At 39.1% G+C, this 19940-nt stretch overlaps 1 protein-coding gene across 4 annotated transcripts in view; it reads right to left on the reverse strand.

Annotated features, from left to right (window-relative positions):
• The window catches only part of ttyh2 (tweety family member 2), a 70816-nt gene that overhangs the window by 19840 nt on the left and 31036 nt on the right, over positions 1-19940 (reverse strand). For 2 of the 4 annotated variants that reach the window (XM_076887657.1, XM_076887658.1), the window contains exons 4-6: positions 10006-10035; positions 7319-7539; positions 4245-4340 (exon numbers count right to left, since the gene is read on the reverse strand). In XM_076887657.1, the coding sequence (XP_076743772.1) occupies positions 4245-4340; positions 7319-7539; positions 10006-10035 (347 nt within the window). The remainder of the gene's footprint in view (positions 1-4244; positions 4341-7318; positions 7540-10005; positions 10036-19940) is intronic. The other 2 variants (XM_004556689.3, XM_004556688.3) reach the window with 1 other exon arrangement.

A 19940-nucleotide genomic window follows, 5' to 3' on the forward strand; every position in this document is an offset into this window, starting at 1 on the left:
AATAAACTCTATATTATCTTTGGAAAAACACAAAGGCTCCGGCACACTTCCTTATGGGACACCTTTGACACAAGGGGCTAGTTTGGACAGGGTAGTTTGAACCGAAAATGATGCGTCTTTCTTGAGGACTTCATTTGGTCCACCTTGCTTGTACTTGGTTGGACCCACTTTTTCTTTTAGAACTGCTTTAATTCTTCCTGGCATAGATTCAACAACATGTCAGAAACATTGCGTTGATTGAGGCTACGTCCACATTAGCCTGGATAAATTAGAAAACGGCGTTTTCATCAGAAAACACTCCGTGTCCACACTATCATTTTCAGTCGTTTTCACAGAGTTGTGCATCCACATTGAAACGGCAGAAAACGCCTAAGTTCCAGTATTGCGCATGCGTGAAACGCAAGACGTTTCGACCTGCGTCAATTCTGTCTGCCGTTTAGTTACTTTCTGGCTCTTTGAAACGTCGCAGCAAAATGTCGAGGAAAAGCACCGAGTTTTTTAAGTGGACTAACAATGAGGTGTAGTTGTCGCTGCGAGTAACACAAAAGTACGAAGTTGCAAAAGCGATTGAGTTAAAGAATTTGAAGAAAAGCTATCTGGTCATGTACAAACTGATATTAATGTCTAATAGGGCTGTCAAAATTGAGCGCAAACAAAAGAACTGCTGTATAATGCCCTCCGCTATCTTAGCTTAATTGGTCACATGACTGCATCACATGATGCATGTGTCATCGTTTTCGAAAAGGCTCCGGGTTTGCCGTACACACTGCCACGCGTATCCGCTTTGGAGAGCGTTTTCCTTGACCGTCTCAGTGTGGACGGAAGGCCAAAACGGAGACAAAAAGATGCGTTTTCAAACGAAAACACATTAGTGTGGACATGGCCTGAGATCTAGTGACTGTGGCGGCCATGTGAGTATAGTGCACTCACTGTCATGTTCAACAGTGAGTGCACTGTTGCCCATTTAATACTAGCTGAACATTAAGCAGTGTTCAGCTGGTATTAAATGGCCCAAAGTATCTCAAGAAAATATCCACATATGATTACACCACCATCAGCAGCCTGAGCCTGACCAGACCTTTCCAGTCTTCTATTGTCCAATTTTGGTGAGCTGTGAGAACTACAGCTTCAGTTTCTTGTTCTTAACTGACAAAAATGGCAACCTGACTTCTGGCATCAACAAGACATTTTTGCTGTTCACTGGACATTGACTTGTTTTCAAACCACTTTCTGGAAATCTCAGAGATGATCTACTGGGATTTGTTGGGAAAATCCCAGTACATCAGCAGTTTCTGGAATTGTCAGACTAGCCAGTCTGGCACCAACAACCTCAAAGTCGCTTAGGTCACCTTTTTCCCCCATTCTGATGCTCAGTTTGAACATCAGCAGTTTGTCTTGGCCATATCTATATGCCTAAATGCACTGAGTTGCTGCCATATGACTAGCTGATTAGATATTTGCATTAACGAGCAGTTGAACAGGTTTATCTGTGCAATTACCTCCTTCAATGTTTACCCCAGCACTAATGGGTAAACTGCCAACATATGCTAAAGGTTTTCCACTACAGCAGGAACATTATCTCTCCCTGGCTCATTTATTTTTCACTTCCTTGTTTATTTTTTCCAAATATGAAGTGAAGTGAGGGACCCTTCAGGATACCCAACTCAAGCTTGCTGCTGCACTTACATGGCACCCCCCCCCCCCCAGTGACAGACTTACAATGCAAGCTTTTGATCACAGAGGTGTAGTTAGACCATCAATTCAACGCAGTGCAAACACACTAACCTGAGAGACATACCAACGCTTGTTTAGACTACTGCTGTCAGCATTTCAGAAGCCCCACGCCCACCACAGCACCTAACCGTGGGCTCTGAATCTAGATTTCCCTTGAGGGGAAAATTAGTATTGTCACTTCCCACTTCCTGCTGAGATGAGCTTGATGTTTTATGCTTGATGAGCAATTAGCTAAGAAGATAAAAGCCAAACATTAATGCTGCACATATTCTAAATTTATATAACTATTTAGTAAGAGATGGTTGACTGATATGTTTTTTAGGACAACATAATCGAACGCTCAATTATACTAACAGGCATTATATGGCAAAAAGCGCTGTATTTTTTCCCAGCTCATAGTATTATTCTGTCATTTTTAGTGTCTTTCCAAGACTTTAAGAGATATTACTCATGCCATGTTATGTAAGATGAATGAAATATCTTGCCATTGAACATCTGTCAGATATGTTAATTAAAAGCACTTCTTTGTTGTGCCCGTGAAAGTGCAATTCAGATTGCTTTACATTTCTCTAAATGCAAATCAGCAGTATACAAGCACAATAATGAGGCTTAATTACAGCTCCATGATTAAAAGGGTGAGCTGGAAATGTTCTACAGTGAGTCATGTGAGCGTTGAAGCAGACTCGGCTGCCTGAACTAAAGCCTGCTCTTTATTTGCTTCGGGCTTGTTAAGTGTTCTTGAGTTCGTAATCTGGATATTCAAGGTTACTTAAGAAATTCAGGCCTCCCCTGAAAAACCGTTTATTACTTTTAACGCAACTTGCGCTGCGAATCCTTGCTCATCACAGTCCTAATGATCTCCGCCATCCAGGGAAATTAAATTTCCTCTGTCCTTTACTTTAGGAATACACATGCACTTGAAGCTTTTTATACTTTACAGCACTTTCAGACCGAATATGCATAATAGTTTCTGTGTATCCGGGTTTGAGATGACAGTTTTTATTCACCAAACCAAAATGTCCTTGCCACGTTAAAGGCGTATAAAAAGAATCACGGCTGAAAAACTCGACCGCAACAAATGCCTCTTCACAAAAACAAGCAGTTGTAAAAGATCCATAAATAAACATCTCTCTGACAGTGAGCTTTATAAATCTCTAACGTGTAGGTGTAAGCTGTTACTGTATGTCACAGTAACACCCAGCCAGACGGCATGTACCAGAAAGAGTTGGTAGGCCTCCAGAGTGTAATTTGCCCCCAACCACTTCCACTCTAGTGGAAGACTGCATCTCTTGGGAAGGCAGACACTCTTCACACTGACTCATCTTATGTGTGTGTGTGTTTGTGCGTGTGTGTGTGTGTGTGTGTGTGTGTGTGTGTGTGTGTGTGTGTGTGTGTGTGTGTGTGTGTGTGTGTGTGTATAGGGTTAGTCTTCGAGTGCATTTGTGGTTAGTAGGGCAAGTTTAGCAGAACTCACACCCTGAAATGACTGATTGCAAGAGACAGGATGCCTCATGAAGGAATGAAGGCAGGACAGATTTCATGTTCTTTCTGTGAAAGCTCCGTTTCAGCAAAACATGCACTACAGTGTGTGGGAGAGTGATTGTTAGGTTCATTAACACCAACATGCTGCACATTCTGGCCGCCTGTTAAAAGGCAGACGAACCAACACCTGTTAATGTATTACTGTGTTTTTTTTCTTTTACTGCTTATGTTTTAGTATAGCTGGCATGTGCTGTCACATATTTATCTTTCATTCTGGATGTTTGTCACTCCTAAAGAGTAGCATTAGTGTGATACAACTAAAAACCACAACAAAAAAGGTATAAATTACATGCTATATAATCTGGAGATACAATAAAATTGTACCTACTGTTGTTTAATGTAATTCATGCCCAGCCTATTTAGAACAGGTCAAGTGTTAAAGAGGGAAAATAATCTTCAGGAAGTTGTATTGCTGATAACATCTCATCTCTCCCCTGCTTTCCAAACCTCTTTGCAAAGCAGAGCCACTGAGACAGTAACGCTGAACAAGTTCAACCCACTGCTGGCAATGCTAAAAAGAAAAGGGAATACGGAAATGGCTAGAAGAGGAGTGTTTGAGCAAGGATGTAATTCAGTGCTTTGCTGCTTTGTTCACAGACATTTACCACGCCTCAAGCTTCCTTCATCTACACCAACTCATACTAATTCGCTCAACTCATCTCTATTTTTTGTTTAAAAAAAAAATAGAAAAATTGAATATTTTCAGAAAAGAAAAATGAATATATTTTATTTCCATAATAGCACACAGTTAGTTAAGGCTTAGCCTACTAATCTCCCAACTGACTTTTTCTTTTATATATCCTGCCTTTGCTTTTCACCCACTGTCTCTCCCTCCTGCTGTGCAAGGAAAGAGAAGAAAAATATCACATATAAGAATTGGGGGGAAGGAACAGATTACCACTTTTCATGTGAACAAAAAGATAGCTTGTTGCTGTAAAATAGCCCAATGTTACAGGGTATATACTCACGTTGTGAGCAGCCAGCGGGACTGCTTGGCCAGTCCCAGACAGGCCAGCAGGCAGATGATCAGGTCCAGGATGAGGAGCAGCAGGTATGTGAGCCACCTGCAGACACAGACAGACCACAAAATTAAACTGCTGCTGGTGAATGCCTTTTATTTATGGGAGGTGATGGAACATGGGAGGTTAAAAAGAAATTCAGTTTCTGAAATGTAGCTTTTATTTTTGTAGTTTTGCCTTTATTTCTACCCGTAGTAATACCTTTGTTGTCAATAGCTGGAGATGGGTTTCTCTTGAAAGCAACCAACAACATTCTTTCACAGCAGGCATCACTACCAATTTATTTTAAATTACACATACAGAAATATGAATTCTGAGAGGTAAATCTGCCACATAATTGTTTAAAATTGCACCTCACTCCTCTGTGCTAGCTAGTGGTTTAGCAACTGTTAAAAAACAGGGTTTACAAGCATTTATTCTGCAGAGAATCATTCTTATTATAATTAATCAAAACATACAGAAAAATTCGATCGATGTTGGAACCTAGTGAAATAAAAAATGACTCGTAAAGACAAGCAGGAAAAGAAAGAAAGGGTAAAGTATTGCACCTCATTTCACATCATCGGATACGTGCATTAGAGGCGTGTGTGAAAGTGTGTTCGTGCTCGCGGGTATAACGTGGTAGAGTTGTCCACCTCACTGTAACCATCTGTTATTCGAACAGTTTGTGGCTGGACATAGTAAACCTGTCCAGATGGCTTATAATGAATGGATTCAAATCCATGTGGCTGAATGTTTCATGGTATGAAAAATACAAACTGTGGGGAATCGTTTCAGTTTAATTTCCTGTCTATTTCCATCGTTGTTCATCTTCCACCCTGCATACATAACTCTGACATCACTTTGTATATTCTTATTGTGTATTTAATCATTTCTTTCTACTTCTCACCAGCCAGAGTTTCTACCCCTCTGAGAGAATCCATCTCACATCTTTTCTCCATCTTTTTCCTTTTCCTCCCCCTCTTCGTCAGTCTCTTTAATCTCTCTCCCCTCTCTCTCTTTCCCTTTTAGCCCCTTTTCTCTCCCTCGCCGCCATCTCCTTCCTCGTTTTATCTTCCCCCCCTCGGCAGGGGACAGTACAAGAAGCTGGGGCATCAGCATGGGAGGTACTTCAGTAACGCTGCCACCTTGTTGTCTATGTTATCCTAATCTAATTAGAGTCTGAGCAAAGCATGAATACATGCAGGAGGTTGAACGGGCGGCATGTATGTATAATAAAAAGCAAGACCTCTTTTCCTCAAGAAACAAAATACACACTGAGATTTGTCAGTCTTTCCTGATGTTTTGCTCAAGTTCTACCTGTTTACCCTCACAGACAGGTCAAAGGTGACTGGATCCTGCATCTAAGCGTCAGGTCATTTCATGAGAAAAAAATCTGGCTTTTGAAAGTGTTTATGTACACAAATATTTAACTGTCTGCAATGTATCTGACTTCAAAACACAGGAATAACAATGAAAAATCGCTCTTCCATTTTTAATCGCTTATCCTTGTGAAGGGCACGTTGCCAGTCCATCACAGGGATAACACCCAGAGACAGACAGTCATTCACACTCAGATTAATACCTACGGCCAATTTAGAATCACCAGTTAATCATTAATTAATCTAAGAGGCATGTCTGTGGACCGTGGGAGGAAGCTGCAGCCCCTGGTGAGGACCCACACAAGCACAGAGAGAACAGGTAAACTCTGCTGGGCAGTTCTTTCCACTTAGAAACCATGTAGATAAAGAAAAAAGGTACTGATGTTGTCAATATCTTAACCTGATGTGGTAAAAACAGATCAATAGAGAGAGAATAAAACTGCATGGTAAACTAAGAATGGTTAGGAACAGTAGTTTTGCATTGGGCCACAGTTAAAAGAAATACTGAGCAATTCCTGGAAGTAATAATGTTACTTTTTGTGACTAAGTAAGAAAACAACACTGGAAGAGTGAACAACACACAGGCTTTTATAAGTTCAACATGAAAAAGAAAAGAAGAAAAAAGAAAAACAGGAAGCACACACAGCCAACCGCACAGAAACTATTTGTTGGAGTGCAGCAGTGATAATGAGTCCATTAACAGCTTACAATGTCTGGCTGTCTGCTTGCAGTCTGCCTACACTTCTAGCATGGAGCTATGCGGGGTATTGATTTATTGGCTGAGCAAAGGAGTCACATTACAGATCAATACAAACACATAAGCCTGTCTGTTACTGCAGACTCCACAGAAAACACCACTGAGCCTATTCAAGAATAAAAATAAAAACTGGACATGAGCCCATTTTCTTCCTCTAAGACGATGAGAGTAACAACAGTGAGACAAAGCCTCGGAAAATAGTTCCGCTAACACGTTTTTGCAGTAATAGCTGCTGTTTTCATTTATGCAATGATTGCTAATTATTCAATAGGATGCTTTTTTTGAACATCCTAAAGAACTGTCTGGAAGATAATTCACATGCAGTATGTAGGTACACACACAAACACAGCTGCATTATTATTTAAACCCACCCAATAAATATTATGTGAGATATTCAGGTCATAGCATGTAGAAAGTAATCTATTCTACCGTGTTTAAATTGCTCATTGCAGCTATAAAATGAATGTGAATGACTATATGCAAGTTTGTTTTATTTGGATTATTTTTTTTAACATAACACTGATGAATTAGCTTTTTAGGTGCACCGATGCTTAGATGTCTTCTAGATAAACTTTTGCCATATAAACTGATTAAAGACTGCATGTATGTATGAAAAGTAAACTTGTTCCAAAGTTATTAATAATTATATTCCTTAAACACTTTTCTACTGATTTTCATTGTATAAATAAATTTGAAAATTTCACCTCCCACGTGTCTGGGAAGCTTTAAACCGTTAAAAATGTTCAGGGCAACGGAAACGTGCACCAACAGAAATAACCTTCCTGAATCCTGTCCTCGAGCTCTGGGTGTTTTTCTCCTCCTGTTTAACTAGACACTTTTATAGCATCGAGTAAACAGATTCGCACACAGTACAACCTTGACACATGTACTCTTCTGTTCCCCACCTGTAGTACTCTATGGTTGCTGACTGATCGGCAATGGATGCCAGGTCCACTTTAGCTTTTTCCCAGTCAGACAGTCCGAGCAGCTGTTTGATCACATTGTCAGCCATCTGCTGCATGAACTGCAGGGTCTGCACGTAGTCGCCCCGTGTTGCAAAGATCTCATCAAGCCTCGCAAGGTGCTGGTGCAGCCCACTCCTCATGTTGCCCATGGTGCCTGAAACCTGGAGCGCACAAGAAGAAAGAGTAGGGTAAGATTAACTGACACAGCAAATACAGTTAGAGGGTATGAGTCAATGGTATTATAATACATTAATAGATCTATCTAAAGTACTGCATAGAAGTCCTGAGAAACTAAATTTCTTTCTGTGTTTTTTAGGAAAATTAGGTGGTGATTTATTGAAAAACATGCAAATGTACACAGAAATAAAAAATCCAACCTGTAAGGCAAAAAAGAGAGTTTGTTCACTTTCAAAAAGCTTGAAAGTCAGTATTTGGTATGACCACCTTTATTCTTCAACACAGCCTGAACTCTCTTAGGCAAGTGTTCTTCTAACTTTTATAAGTAGTCTTCAGGAATAGTTTTCTAAACTTCTTGAAGGACATTCCACAGCTCCTTTGGCAGTCTTTTATCCCCTTCTCTGTCAAGATGAACCGCTTTAATAATGTGTGCTTGCTTTTTTATTCATTTATGTTTTTACTGTTGTTGTTGAAGCAATCAGACAGTTTCCAGACGGTACAGCATGGTTGATCAAAAGCTGATGGCTCAAACACAGCCTAAAACAATCACAGAGCCTCCACTGTGTTTTACAAAGGGCTAAAAACAGACAGTTTTAACCTGTTTCTGACCTCTTCTGACTCTCAGATAGTATTCGTCTGCAACCTTGACAGTTCTTTTGCACTTAACATGCCAAAGTCCATGTTTTTTGTTTTTTTTTAAGGACACATTGCAAAGATATGCCAATAGCTCTATCAGAATCACCTTGCTGGTGCAAAAATACCATTTCATGCCTGACAAGTTCACAAATTATGTGTTTTTGCAAAAGCAGCTAGTAACAAAGTCCTTAAAGCTATCTTATCAGGTACAAGGACTGGATTGCAGAAGGCTGTAAAAACAGTTCATCTATCTATCTGTCTGAAACAATGTACTTAACAGCAGTGAATTGTAGCAATGGACTACATATACTAAGTATAATATGCTTCTAATAATATTCTAAATATAGAAATTTTCTGTTGCTTAAAGTGAGGCACTCAACCGGTCAGTCAACAGCTGCTCTTATTCAGCTTTTCACTGAACAATGAACAGAAAAGTCCATATGAAACAGCTGTGTGTGTGTGTGTGTGTGTGTGTGTGTGTGTGTGTGTGTGTGTGTGTGTGTGTGTGTGTGTAGGAAATCAACATTGAAGTAATTCATCTTCATGTGTTAAATGCTTAGGCAGTGAGAAGTCTTCTTCAACATGTATGAACTTCCATTAGTTTACAACATCTCCAACAAAAGCAGACGAAGCAGGAAACGCAATCAATCTGAGGCCACTCCCTGACCTTTAGCCATGCGCTTAGCGTGGTTAAAGGTCAGGGAATAGCCTGACCTTTATGGGGATGGCAACATCTCTCTGTTGGTCAGTAAGTCTCTCCACCGCTTTGTTAAAACATCTTTAAAATTATCTAAAAAAAATCAATTGTTAAAAAAAATGGTTTTCATAGTTTCCACATCGTAGATTATGAATCAAAGCACTCAAATCCTTGGAAGAGAAATGACTTGAAAGTCAAATGACTACTTAGTGTGTTCTCATCCAGTTTTGCACTATAGATTTTTTTTTTAACATGCAGGTTAGATTTAAGCACCTGGAAAGATACTAACACAGACCTTTACAACAGTAACCCCACATCATGCAAAAGCTGATGCCATAACTCAGTGTTGCACACCACTGCTGAAGACAACTTGTACTTGTTAGTGTAAGATGACGAACATGTCAAGACTTGCACACTCATTAGCATTTAGCTTATAGCCCTGAGTAATAAAGCGTTTTCATAAACCTGTCAGACAACTAGCATTAACCACAACATTTTTGCTTTTCTTCATGGCAATAAGAAACCGAAGCTCCTGGAGAAAACTCAAGCAAGCACAGGAACAACATGCAGGCTCCACACACAAGGACTCTGTCTGGGTTCAAATCAAGTATCCTATGAGGCACTGACCCACCGTGCTGCCATAGAGTCAACCCACCAGCCTTTAACGCTTGAAGTCTTATTCACAGAAAACTCATCAATACAACTGATGCTTTAATGAGTTGTCAGCAAAACATACAAGTTTGAACACAGCATAATGTTTTCTATGCCAGACTTTTCTGCTAAAATAATAATGTACTGACAGTGTTTTTTTTATTACTGAGGTCATGTGTTTGCCTGAAAGAAGTTCCCAGAATTATGGACAAAGGTGAGATTTTTCGTAAACATGGAGGTTGGTCTGTGCTGCCACTCAGCAGCAGAGCTCAGACAGAGGACCGTGTGGGAGAGCTGGGCTACTGTGCATGTTGATGCAGTTTTAGTTTAAGTAAACAGATCAGCTTGGAAAACAGCCAAAACTAGAAATCGCAGAGGCAAAACAGCAGGTTTGCTAGTGCTGCTGTTGGTGGTTAGATATTTTTTTCAAACCAACACCTCACTATGAGACTTATAGTTTATTTACCTGTTTAAGCCCGAAAGGAAGAGTGATCCCCTAAGCCAAACAACAAACAGATAAACAGCAAACAGACACATTTATTGTGACAAATCACATTTTTATTTATGGCCAAGACAACATTATACAGTATTTATGTAACAAATATCGAACCATCTTCTTGGGTTTAATTACTGTGTACTTTGCTTGAAGGGAGAAGTTGTTTACAGGGAAATGGTGTTCGTGGAGACAACCTGCTATAAGATAATTAAAAAGGGAAATAAGCGCTCTTATTCAGCTCTGGGTACTTGGCATTCACAAGCAAGACTACTCATATTGTTGTTGGCTTTGTCAGGGACAAGGCTTGCTGAAGCTAAAAGGAAAGTTTGGATAGCAGTAATTAGTTGGTTTTGCATGTAATGTGTGGGCCACATTATACAGCTTACGGAAGAGCTGAGAATAAATACATAATGAGAAAAAAGGAAGAGAAAGGATAAGTGCAGCTGATTGAGAATTGTTTGCTAAACTTTCATAAATATGTCTTCATAAACGAATCATTGGACTGCCCACAATTAAAACTATATTTTTCTTTCAAAAAGTGAACGATATTAGACATAATTCGTTATAACATGAATAATGTTTACTAGAATGCCTCAAATCGAGTTTTTTTGCTATTAATGCAGATTCATTTCCTTTTCGTGTGATCTGACTACCCAGGTCAAAATTCCAAACATAAGAGAAACCAGATGAAGTTTGATTTAGTTCATCTTCCTTTGTATTTAACTTTGATAAAGTTGTGCATGTTGTTAATCCTTTTGATGAACGATGCTATTCCATAAGGTCGCTCCTTACAAAATTAGTCATTAGATGTCGATTACCTTAATGAAAAAATCTAACCTGACATACTTGTATAAAAGCAGAGCAACTACTGAAAATCACAGGTTTAAAGAACTCGTCCATTCTTATAGTGAGACAGAAAAGGAAGTTAGATGTGATGTGATTAAAGTAGAGTTAGGTGGATCCAAGTGTAGACACTTGTAAGCCATCTGGGCATTGGGGGGGAAAATCCAATGCACAGCAGCAGATCTACAACAGAAAGGCTGAAAAAGAAAAGAATTACAATGTTGCAATGAGCCAGTAAAATTCAACTTGGTTGAAATATTGTGTTGGGACCTTAAGAGAGCTGTGGATAAAACAAATTCCCACAAAATCCAATTAACTAAAGCAATGTTTTAGAGAAGGATCATTCTGTGGATCAGAATTCCTCCTCAACGATGTGAGAGACTGATAAAGTCATACAGAAAATAATCACTACAAGTTATTGCTGCTGAAAGTGCTCCTATGAGCTGCTGAATAATGGGGTGCACACAGTGCTGTGAAAACATCACATTTCCTTACATCATTCATACTGGTGCGCCTCCTGATTTATGGGTGAATGTTTTCAGAGGACGTTAATATAGTATTCTCAAAGAAATTGATCACTTTAATCGCAGCAAACCTTTTTAATTTTCATTTAAAGTTATCACTTTGATTGATTGCCATAAGAATAATCAGACAGAAATCCAGCACACAGTGGCTTCTGGGTTTTACAAAAAGAAACAGATCGTATGCACAGGCATGTAGCACTCTGTACTTTGTTATCTGATCACTCATCAATACATCTTCTTCTTCAAACTGAGAAGATGAAATTGCAGATGAAAAATGAAAGCACATATCTGATCCTCGCCTCCTGTGTAAAAATCTTATCTAAAATGCCCAGGGAGACAGACAATCCTGCTAATCTCTCCTTCATCTTGGTCTGATACTCACTGTGTGGGTTGATCCGCACCGATCAAGAAGATATAATTCCCCTTTTCCAGTCATCTCAGCCTTTATCTCAGACTGATGTTTTAAGGGCACGGAGAAGTACTTTCCGCCTCACATCTTTTCTAAACAAACAATTTACAGTAGATTGTACTCAGTGCCTAGCTATTTTCTTGTGGGATATTCATTTCTACATGCCAGAGGGTAAACAACAAACAATGAAAAAAGTCTAAAGAACCATTATACGTGACATTATTCGGATAAAATATGCGTAACCTTAAGCAGAGAAAAATGACAATGGGGTGTGACGTTTCAAATGTAGATTCTCGCTTCAGGAAATGGAAAAAAATACAGATCAATGGGAATCATGTGCAGACTCTTGTTTACACATTTTAAAGCCCCTGAGCATCATTTGAAGGGGAGAAACAGTTATGTAGTCTCAGATCCTACTTACAGAAAACCTTGCCATTTGCCATGTCCATCTTTCAAAACGCCATCATTTTTTCCAATGACGTATTGTAATGCCCACGGGTAACTTAATCCATCCTGTCTCCTAAGGCCTGTACACATTTCAGGCAAGAAATGTTTCCTTTGTTTAGCCCTCAGGGAGACCTACGGCCATTTTTTCGTCCTCAGCGTTTTTTAATATTAGGCCATTTTCACTGTGTTGAATAGAATATAGCCAAACCTTCCAACCCTTTTTTTTTTCCTTTTTTCTTTAGAATTGCAGTCTCCGTTTATTCGATTAGCTTAAAGTGGCTAAGCTACAAACCGCCATCCACTTGAGGTCCTAGAGCCATAAATCGCCCCATTGACTTCCATTATAAACGCTATTTTTCACTGCAGAATTATTACCGTTAACATCTGGGTGATGGCTTAGGTTTCATTTTTGTTTTGGACAAGAGGCCTTAGAATTGTAATTTTTTTATTTGTCCACCGGGTGGCGCCCTTGCTCCACATTTGACCCGGGGCTGGAAAACAGCGGGCTGCTTGGACAGACCTGCGGGGAATGAAGCCTCATTTCCGGCGTGCAGCAGCGGCTTCGCCCGCTGATCGGACGGGACCATTTTCGGCCCCTAGGACCGTATGAGGGTGCTTTTTTTTTTGTAGTCAACAGGAAATGACGTATTTGTTGTCACGTGGTATCGGATGTGTGTGCTGCAAAAACGAGTCCCCGGTGATCGTGCCCCGGTAATCGTCGCGACTTACCCCGGCAAGAATGCACTTATTTCGACCTAGAGGAGGAGCATTTGCCGCCTGGAGACCATTTTCTGGTCCTGAAAAAAAAATAAAAGGCGATCGAAATGACTGTTGGTGCCAATCTTTAGTCCATCTAAAGGCCTAATTATAATAACAATTGAATATTACCTCAAATGGTTTTTTTGGAAAATATTCAAGTTTTATGTTTTTGGGGCAAAAAAAGCAGTGCGCTCATGTGACGAAACCGGGATATAAAGGGTTAAAATCCGCGAAATGTAATTAAAACTTGACATGAATATTTCAAGGAGAAGTAGGTCTAAAAGATTGGCTAATTTAAAGTGGAATAAAATATTAATGTATAAATTTTTTATAGCACTTTTTTGGGCGTGGTCGATTGGGACCGATAGTGTGTGCATTTTATGAAATGCGCTCCTGCAAAAAAAATAAAAGGCGATCGAAATGACTGTTGGTGCCAATCTTTGGTCCATCCAAAGGCCTAATTAAAAGTACAATAAAATATAACTTTCAAATGTATTTTATGGAAAATATTTCATTTTTTCATTTTTTTCGCCAAAAACGGCCGTGCGCTCATGTGACAAAACCGGGATATAAAGGGTTAAAATCCGCGAAATATAATTAAAACTTTATATGAATATTTCAAGGAGAAGTAGGTCTAAAATATTGGCTAATTTAAAGTGGAAAAAAATATTAATGTATAATCTTTTTATAGCACTTTTTATGGCAAGGTCGATTTTTGGCTCTAGGACCTCATAAGGGGTACTTTTTTTAGGACCCCCCCAAGGGTTAAGCCCTGGTCTGAGATTCTACAGAATATAAATGCCACTTTCTTCACTAGAATTCGATCTCTATCTTTAAGCCTGTTCGGGCTGGTATGTCTCTGTGGAAGTGATGCCTCAGAGAGATGAGGGATCACAAAACAGAGAGTGAATGTAAAAGAACAGTTCAAATTTGAGGCACAAACCTCCCAGAAAGTGTTCGTCTCTGAGATGAACCATGTAAAAAGAAAAGAAAAAAAAGGAGTAATTTCTAATTCTTTGTAGTGTTTTCCTTTTTAAAAATTCAGTGCTGCTGAGCAGGCATCACAGAATCACTTACAATCGTCTCGTAATTGCTTGATAAATGAGAACCGTTTGACTGTATTTTTGAAATTTAAAAAAAGGATAAGATATGGAATCAGATCTTTTTTCTGCAATCCATTGTGTCTGTATGATAGAAGAAGAGAAAAGTTTCTTCAATTAAAATTGAATGTGGGAGCTAGAGCGTGAAATGGAACATGGGTCTGAAGTGCCTTGGCAGCTCGGTCACAGTTAAAGATAGAGACCATCTTCACCACTGGGTACCGAAGCTCTGAAAACATCTCTTTAAAAATAAATTCCTTTTTTAAGTTTGATACTGAATGATCACGAAGCTTCTAGCAGGTCATCCTTCAGAGTGGATTAGTGGTGTTTATGAGTTTGTTGATGAAAGACTGAACAAGTTTTCAAAGATGATGTTTCTCCTTAAGTTTTTGCAAAACTGTTACTTCTTCTACACATTTTGAGGTAAAGCATCAGTTGCTCTGATAAAGATAAGTCTCACATCGCTGGTTTTCTCCAATTTAGATATTTACACACAGAGTGATGCAGTCCACTGCCTCAGCAAACACCTTGGTTGTCTCCTTACTGTGGAAGAGCAGTTTTGCTTTCAGGCTCTTTCCTGTTATCCAAAATCCTCTCCCATTCCCTATACATGAGCAAAACCATCCACAGTCCAACTGTTTGTTCTAAATTAACTTGTACATTTTGGTGCTGGACTTTCAATTCCCCTTTGACTGCAACAGTTTATTACAATCCTCAAAAAGAGTGTTTTGCTTGAGAAAATTTATGCTAAACACATGCGCATAGGCCTATAAAAACAAGCCATGCTTCTAATTCTACTCATTTCCAGTTACACTGAATGAAACAACTACATTTGCAGAAAACCAACGAATAGTCGTAAATTTAGCAAAACTGGCATGTACCACAGACTCCATGAAAATCTGTAGTTTGTGGCACAGTTTAGTCAACTGGTGTTGTGGTAGTCACATCAATGGCAGTAATATGCTGTCATGTTGAACTACAAACTTCTAGGTAAAAGAACTACAGCAGTGAACACAAATTCACCTTTTCCTATAAACCTGTATGTAAGTAGAGATGGATGTGATCACCACGAAATTGCCAAAAGCTGTAGTTCTTCCAATAACAATGTGAAGCTGTTTAGATATTTTGCATGGGACAAAAACAGTCTGGTGCCTTTAGACATGTTCATGTGGACTGACTTGATTTTTGAACCAGCTTTACATCGTTATTAGAAGAACTACATCTTTTGGTGATGTCATGGTGATTACATCTGTACAGACTGTTTTTGCCCCATATAAATATGCATTTACATATTTTACATGGGACAAAAACAGTCTGAGGGCTTACCGACATGGGTTTTGGAACCATCGTCAAGTTGCTGTCAGTTGAGGAACATTTGACACTTGTTCATCAATTTAAATTTTAATCCCCAGATGTTGATGCTTATGTCTAGGCCACACACATGTCAATCGCCAGCTCTACTTTACCCCTAACAATACCTCAAGATACTTAAATTTCTTTGAGAAATGTCATTTCTAAGAGACAGAAGAAAAACCATGGTCAGGCTGTAAATATGGGCATACAAGGTGCTCATAAAATACCAGAAGCTTGGCCGGAAACACTCTTTCCCTACAACCATAATAAATTCACCTGGACAGAATAGGGCTCTATGTGACCTTGAATATGTTCTTTATGTTCCGTTGAGGTTTTTTGACACTTAATATAAGCGAGTTAAACATCAGGTTCTTACACTAGGAGTATTTACAAAAATAACTATAATAAATAAATAATTGTGTTTCAATATTAGCTTGTATAACGAAAAGCTTACCGTTTTGTGTTATTACAGAAGCTTCTAGTGAGAATGGTGTAAAATGGTGTCAGGCCAGCATCCAAACCTTAGTTGAGCTCCGGCCAATTGTTCAGTTACTGACCCAGACACTGACCTAGTCCACTGGATGATTGCTTTCCAAAAGCTCTAATAACATCCTTCACCCGCAGAGTTATTATTGGTGTTTAAACACTCCAAATATGAGATCAGTCCCATTACCACTAAAAGGCATCCAAGCGGGCCAGTTTCCAGAGCTAACATTACTGTTCGAAAGCAATGCTGCTGAAATGCAAGTGTTTTTTTTTTAAACTCACTTTCCCAATAGGTTTATTTCGTGGTCTGCCTCAGAGGGAATTGAGTTTGTTAAATTTTTATAACAAACTGAACTAAACTTGTAAAGTAGGGCTGAACGATATATCGCATTTGCGATAATATCGCGACATGATCAAGTGCAATTTTCTAACCGCAAAGGCTGCGATTATACTCTGGACATGTCCAAATTCATGGGCTGCATCCTCCTGAGGCCGCATTTGTAGACCGATTACGTCACAGCGACGCGCCGAAGGCTGTCCAAATTACTACCATATCCCAGAATTCATAGCGCGGCCCAGCCAAACTCCAGTTTCCAACAATGGCGGCCGCTACTAAGTTTTAAAATTACTCATACTAATCTTTCTGGGTCACAAAATAAACTTTTAACATATTTTCAGGCGAGAAAGTAGTTGTGTAAACATCAAATATCTGCTCGGTTTATCAAGATATCCCATATTTGCAAAAGTGCTTCGACGTTTTCAGAGGCGTCTGCTACCCACCAGCTCGACAGCTAGCCGGGAGCTCGAGGGTTACTGATGCGGCCGAGAACGGCACAACTCCCGGCACATCATTTTCAGATCACCGCGGAGTTTCGCTGCTCGGGTTAAACGTGATATATAAGTCACTTAGACAACCTAAAAATGTTATTGTTGGGCTTTTTTCAGTGTTTTGTTTGTTCGTGAGTAAATCGGTTTGGCTGAGATTAAAGTTATTAGATTAGATAAAATAAAACTTTATTAATCCCCCGGGTGGGTTCCTCCTTGGTTTTCACACAGCTGACTAAACGTCAAACAGAAAACTTATTAAACAGAAGTATGAGACAGTCGAGAATTTACACCAGTGTCTGGTTATATTTTAGATAGCAAGAAGCAGACGGCCGAGTTTATTAAACTCCACCGAGACAGCGGTGACGCTAATCAGAACTAGACCGTCCAATTTCACGCCTTTAAACTTTAAAGGCGTGTTTGTGTGTGTGTTTATACAATTGCTATTATGTTTGCACTTTATGTGTAATGTTACTGACTAAGATGTGTGTATTTTTTATTTATTAGTTTTATTTATTTAATATTATTTTTTAATTGAATGACTGTCTAGTAGTTCACAGATGTCGAAAAACTGAGTGTGGTAAAGCCACTGATTTTTTTTATGTATATTTCTGCAATCTGCACATTGTACTGACTTTCATTTTAATGTTTACACCAGGGTTCCTTGTCAGCACTTTATGCTCAGATGTTTGTAAGCTAAAAATAAACTATTGTGTATGTTCAAATATACTGTTGTGATTGAAGAAGTTAAATAAAAATGTCAGTCATCAATTCATGCATCACCTCATGTCATCATAACAGAGGTCTGTCTTCCAGGAAAGAACAGTTTAAAATTAATGTAATATAGTATTGGCCATACTATATGATGTATTGCTTGTCTTTGTTTAATAATACAGAAGACAAAGACCTTAAAAAATAATCGCATATCGCATCGCAATCGCAATATTGGGGCAAAAAATCGCAATTAGATTATTTTCCATAATCGTTCAGCCCTATTGTAAAGTGTGCATCTTTTTTTATTGTTTTGAGCTTAAGAGTGGAGAGTTGTTCACAGATTCTCACTATGTATGACTAGTGTATATAGTATGTTGCATGGTTGATGTTATGTACTGTAGACCAAAGCACCACTTAGGAAGTCTGCATAAAAATGATTGGTCCTAGCTAACAAGTTGTGTGCATGCAAGGCAGGTAAGCTGTGTGTATCAACTGCAATTGTTATAGTTTCAGCATCACCACCAGTTGTAATTGGCTATGCAGCATTAATTGTTTAATAACCTTTTAATAACCTGTTTGTTATTTAGACGCTGTGGTGCATCCTTCATCTGCGTATTTGGCTCTCTATTTTTTTCCAATTTAAAACCAGAGTAATATTCTATATTCTCGCTATTCCTCCGTATTCATTTGCTCGAGCCACCTTCTTCATCTTTTTCCAGGTTTCCGTGTGAGTCTGTCTCCATAACACATCATAAGCATATATTCCAGACCGTTACTAATGAAACTCTCAATAGCAGCAGAGGAAAAAAAGCATCTGATGACAAAGAACCTAACTTTCCTCCTTTTCTCACTTATATTCTGAGCTTACCCCTTTTCTAAACTTTCTAGGAGCTGGGCTAAAAGGCATTTGCGTGGTCAAAAGGGCAGAGAGGCCTTCATTGTCAATGATTTCAATGCCGATTTTAACCCCGACTCTGCCAATCAGACGGGCTTGCACTGCTCCTTGTTCTACCCATCAAAGGGCTTTGTCTCCTGGGCTCATGGTTGATTAGGTGGGGGGAGACTAGGAACTGTGTGTGGCACACTGGGCTCTTTGTCCAACTCAAGAATTAGACTCCTTAAGAGTCTATAGCAGCGTGCAATGAACTCACTCATGCACATGCACACACAGGCATGCACATTCACACACATAAGATGCCCAAATAAAGGCCACTATGTCCAATTAAGTGCTTGCACAAGTTCACACACCCTAGAGGAACATACTGATAAGTGCTCCAATATGCAATATATTATTGATTTCTCTCCACTTATTATTAGGATTCTGATAAACTAATGTGTTTGTCCACTTTCCAAAATTATTGGCAGAGAATCAGAGAACAATAAATAAAATCTAGAAATGCCAAGAGATGCATCTTTGCCTCTTTATTATAGTAATACAAGCTTAATATGCGGTTATATTGATCAAATGGAATAAATCAAAAATGCTAACTTGTGTGTTGTACAGTATGGTAGCAACTAATCCCAGATGACCAAATAGAGTAGCCCAAGTGATATCTCAACCTCAGCAGTCACAGAGATCTTACATGCTTCCAGTTTAAAATATTGATGAAGTCCCACAGCTTAGAACCACTCTCCTTTTAAATCTGTGATTATTTTCCCTAATCATCAGCATCAGATGTCCTAACATGCCACAGAACACTGCTGCAGAAAGCGCGCTGCAGGCTCTCTCGAGACGTGTTTATTACCGAGGCCAAGTCGAGTCGCCACGCTGAGTGTCTCACACACCACTACATTAATCTCCATTAATACAAATGGAGACTTAATCCCTACTCTTTGACAGCGAGTTATCCTGGGTCTGCTCCTGCATCGACACTGGTCAAACGCCTGATGAGAACACACAGTGAAGGCTTTAAAACCTCAACAATTAATAGCTACACGATGTTCTATTACTGCTGGCAAATATAACTAGAAGATAACAGTTTTAAGAATGGGTTAAGTGCAGATACCAGTGTTAAAAAGAAGTCTGACAAGTGATGCCAGTACTAATATTATTTTGTTTGTTTGTTTTTGCTATATAGTGTGTATATAGTGTGTTACTATTTAAATTTTATTCCTGCACAGTTAGCGTGGAGCACCTATAATTTTATTCTACATCTACAATGACAATAAAAGGCTGTTCTAGTCTATATTTATGCCCTCTTTAGTGCCAAGAATACACAAAAAATCATTAAAAAAAAGTCTTTCCAGTCTGAATCATGCTCACGTTCACACCTATGGGCAATTTAGAATCACCAGTTAATCTAACACCATGCATTTCTTTGGACTGGGGGAGAAGCAATAAAGCAAACTCCACTGAGACAATGCCCCAGACTGGAAGGCTAACCACCACACCACTTTTAAATATCAGTAGATATCAGTGTAAAATTCCACATTTTGGAATTTAGT

The sequence above is a fragment of the Maylandia zebra genome, linkage group LG8 (assembly GCF_041146795.1).
Source record: "Maylandia zebra isolate NMK-2024a linkage group LG8, Mzebra_GT3a, whole genome shotgun sequence".
Classification (NCBI taxonomy): Eukaryota; Metazoa; Chordata; class Actinopteri; order Cichliformes; family Cichlidae; genus Maylandia; species Maylandia zebra.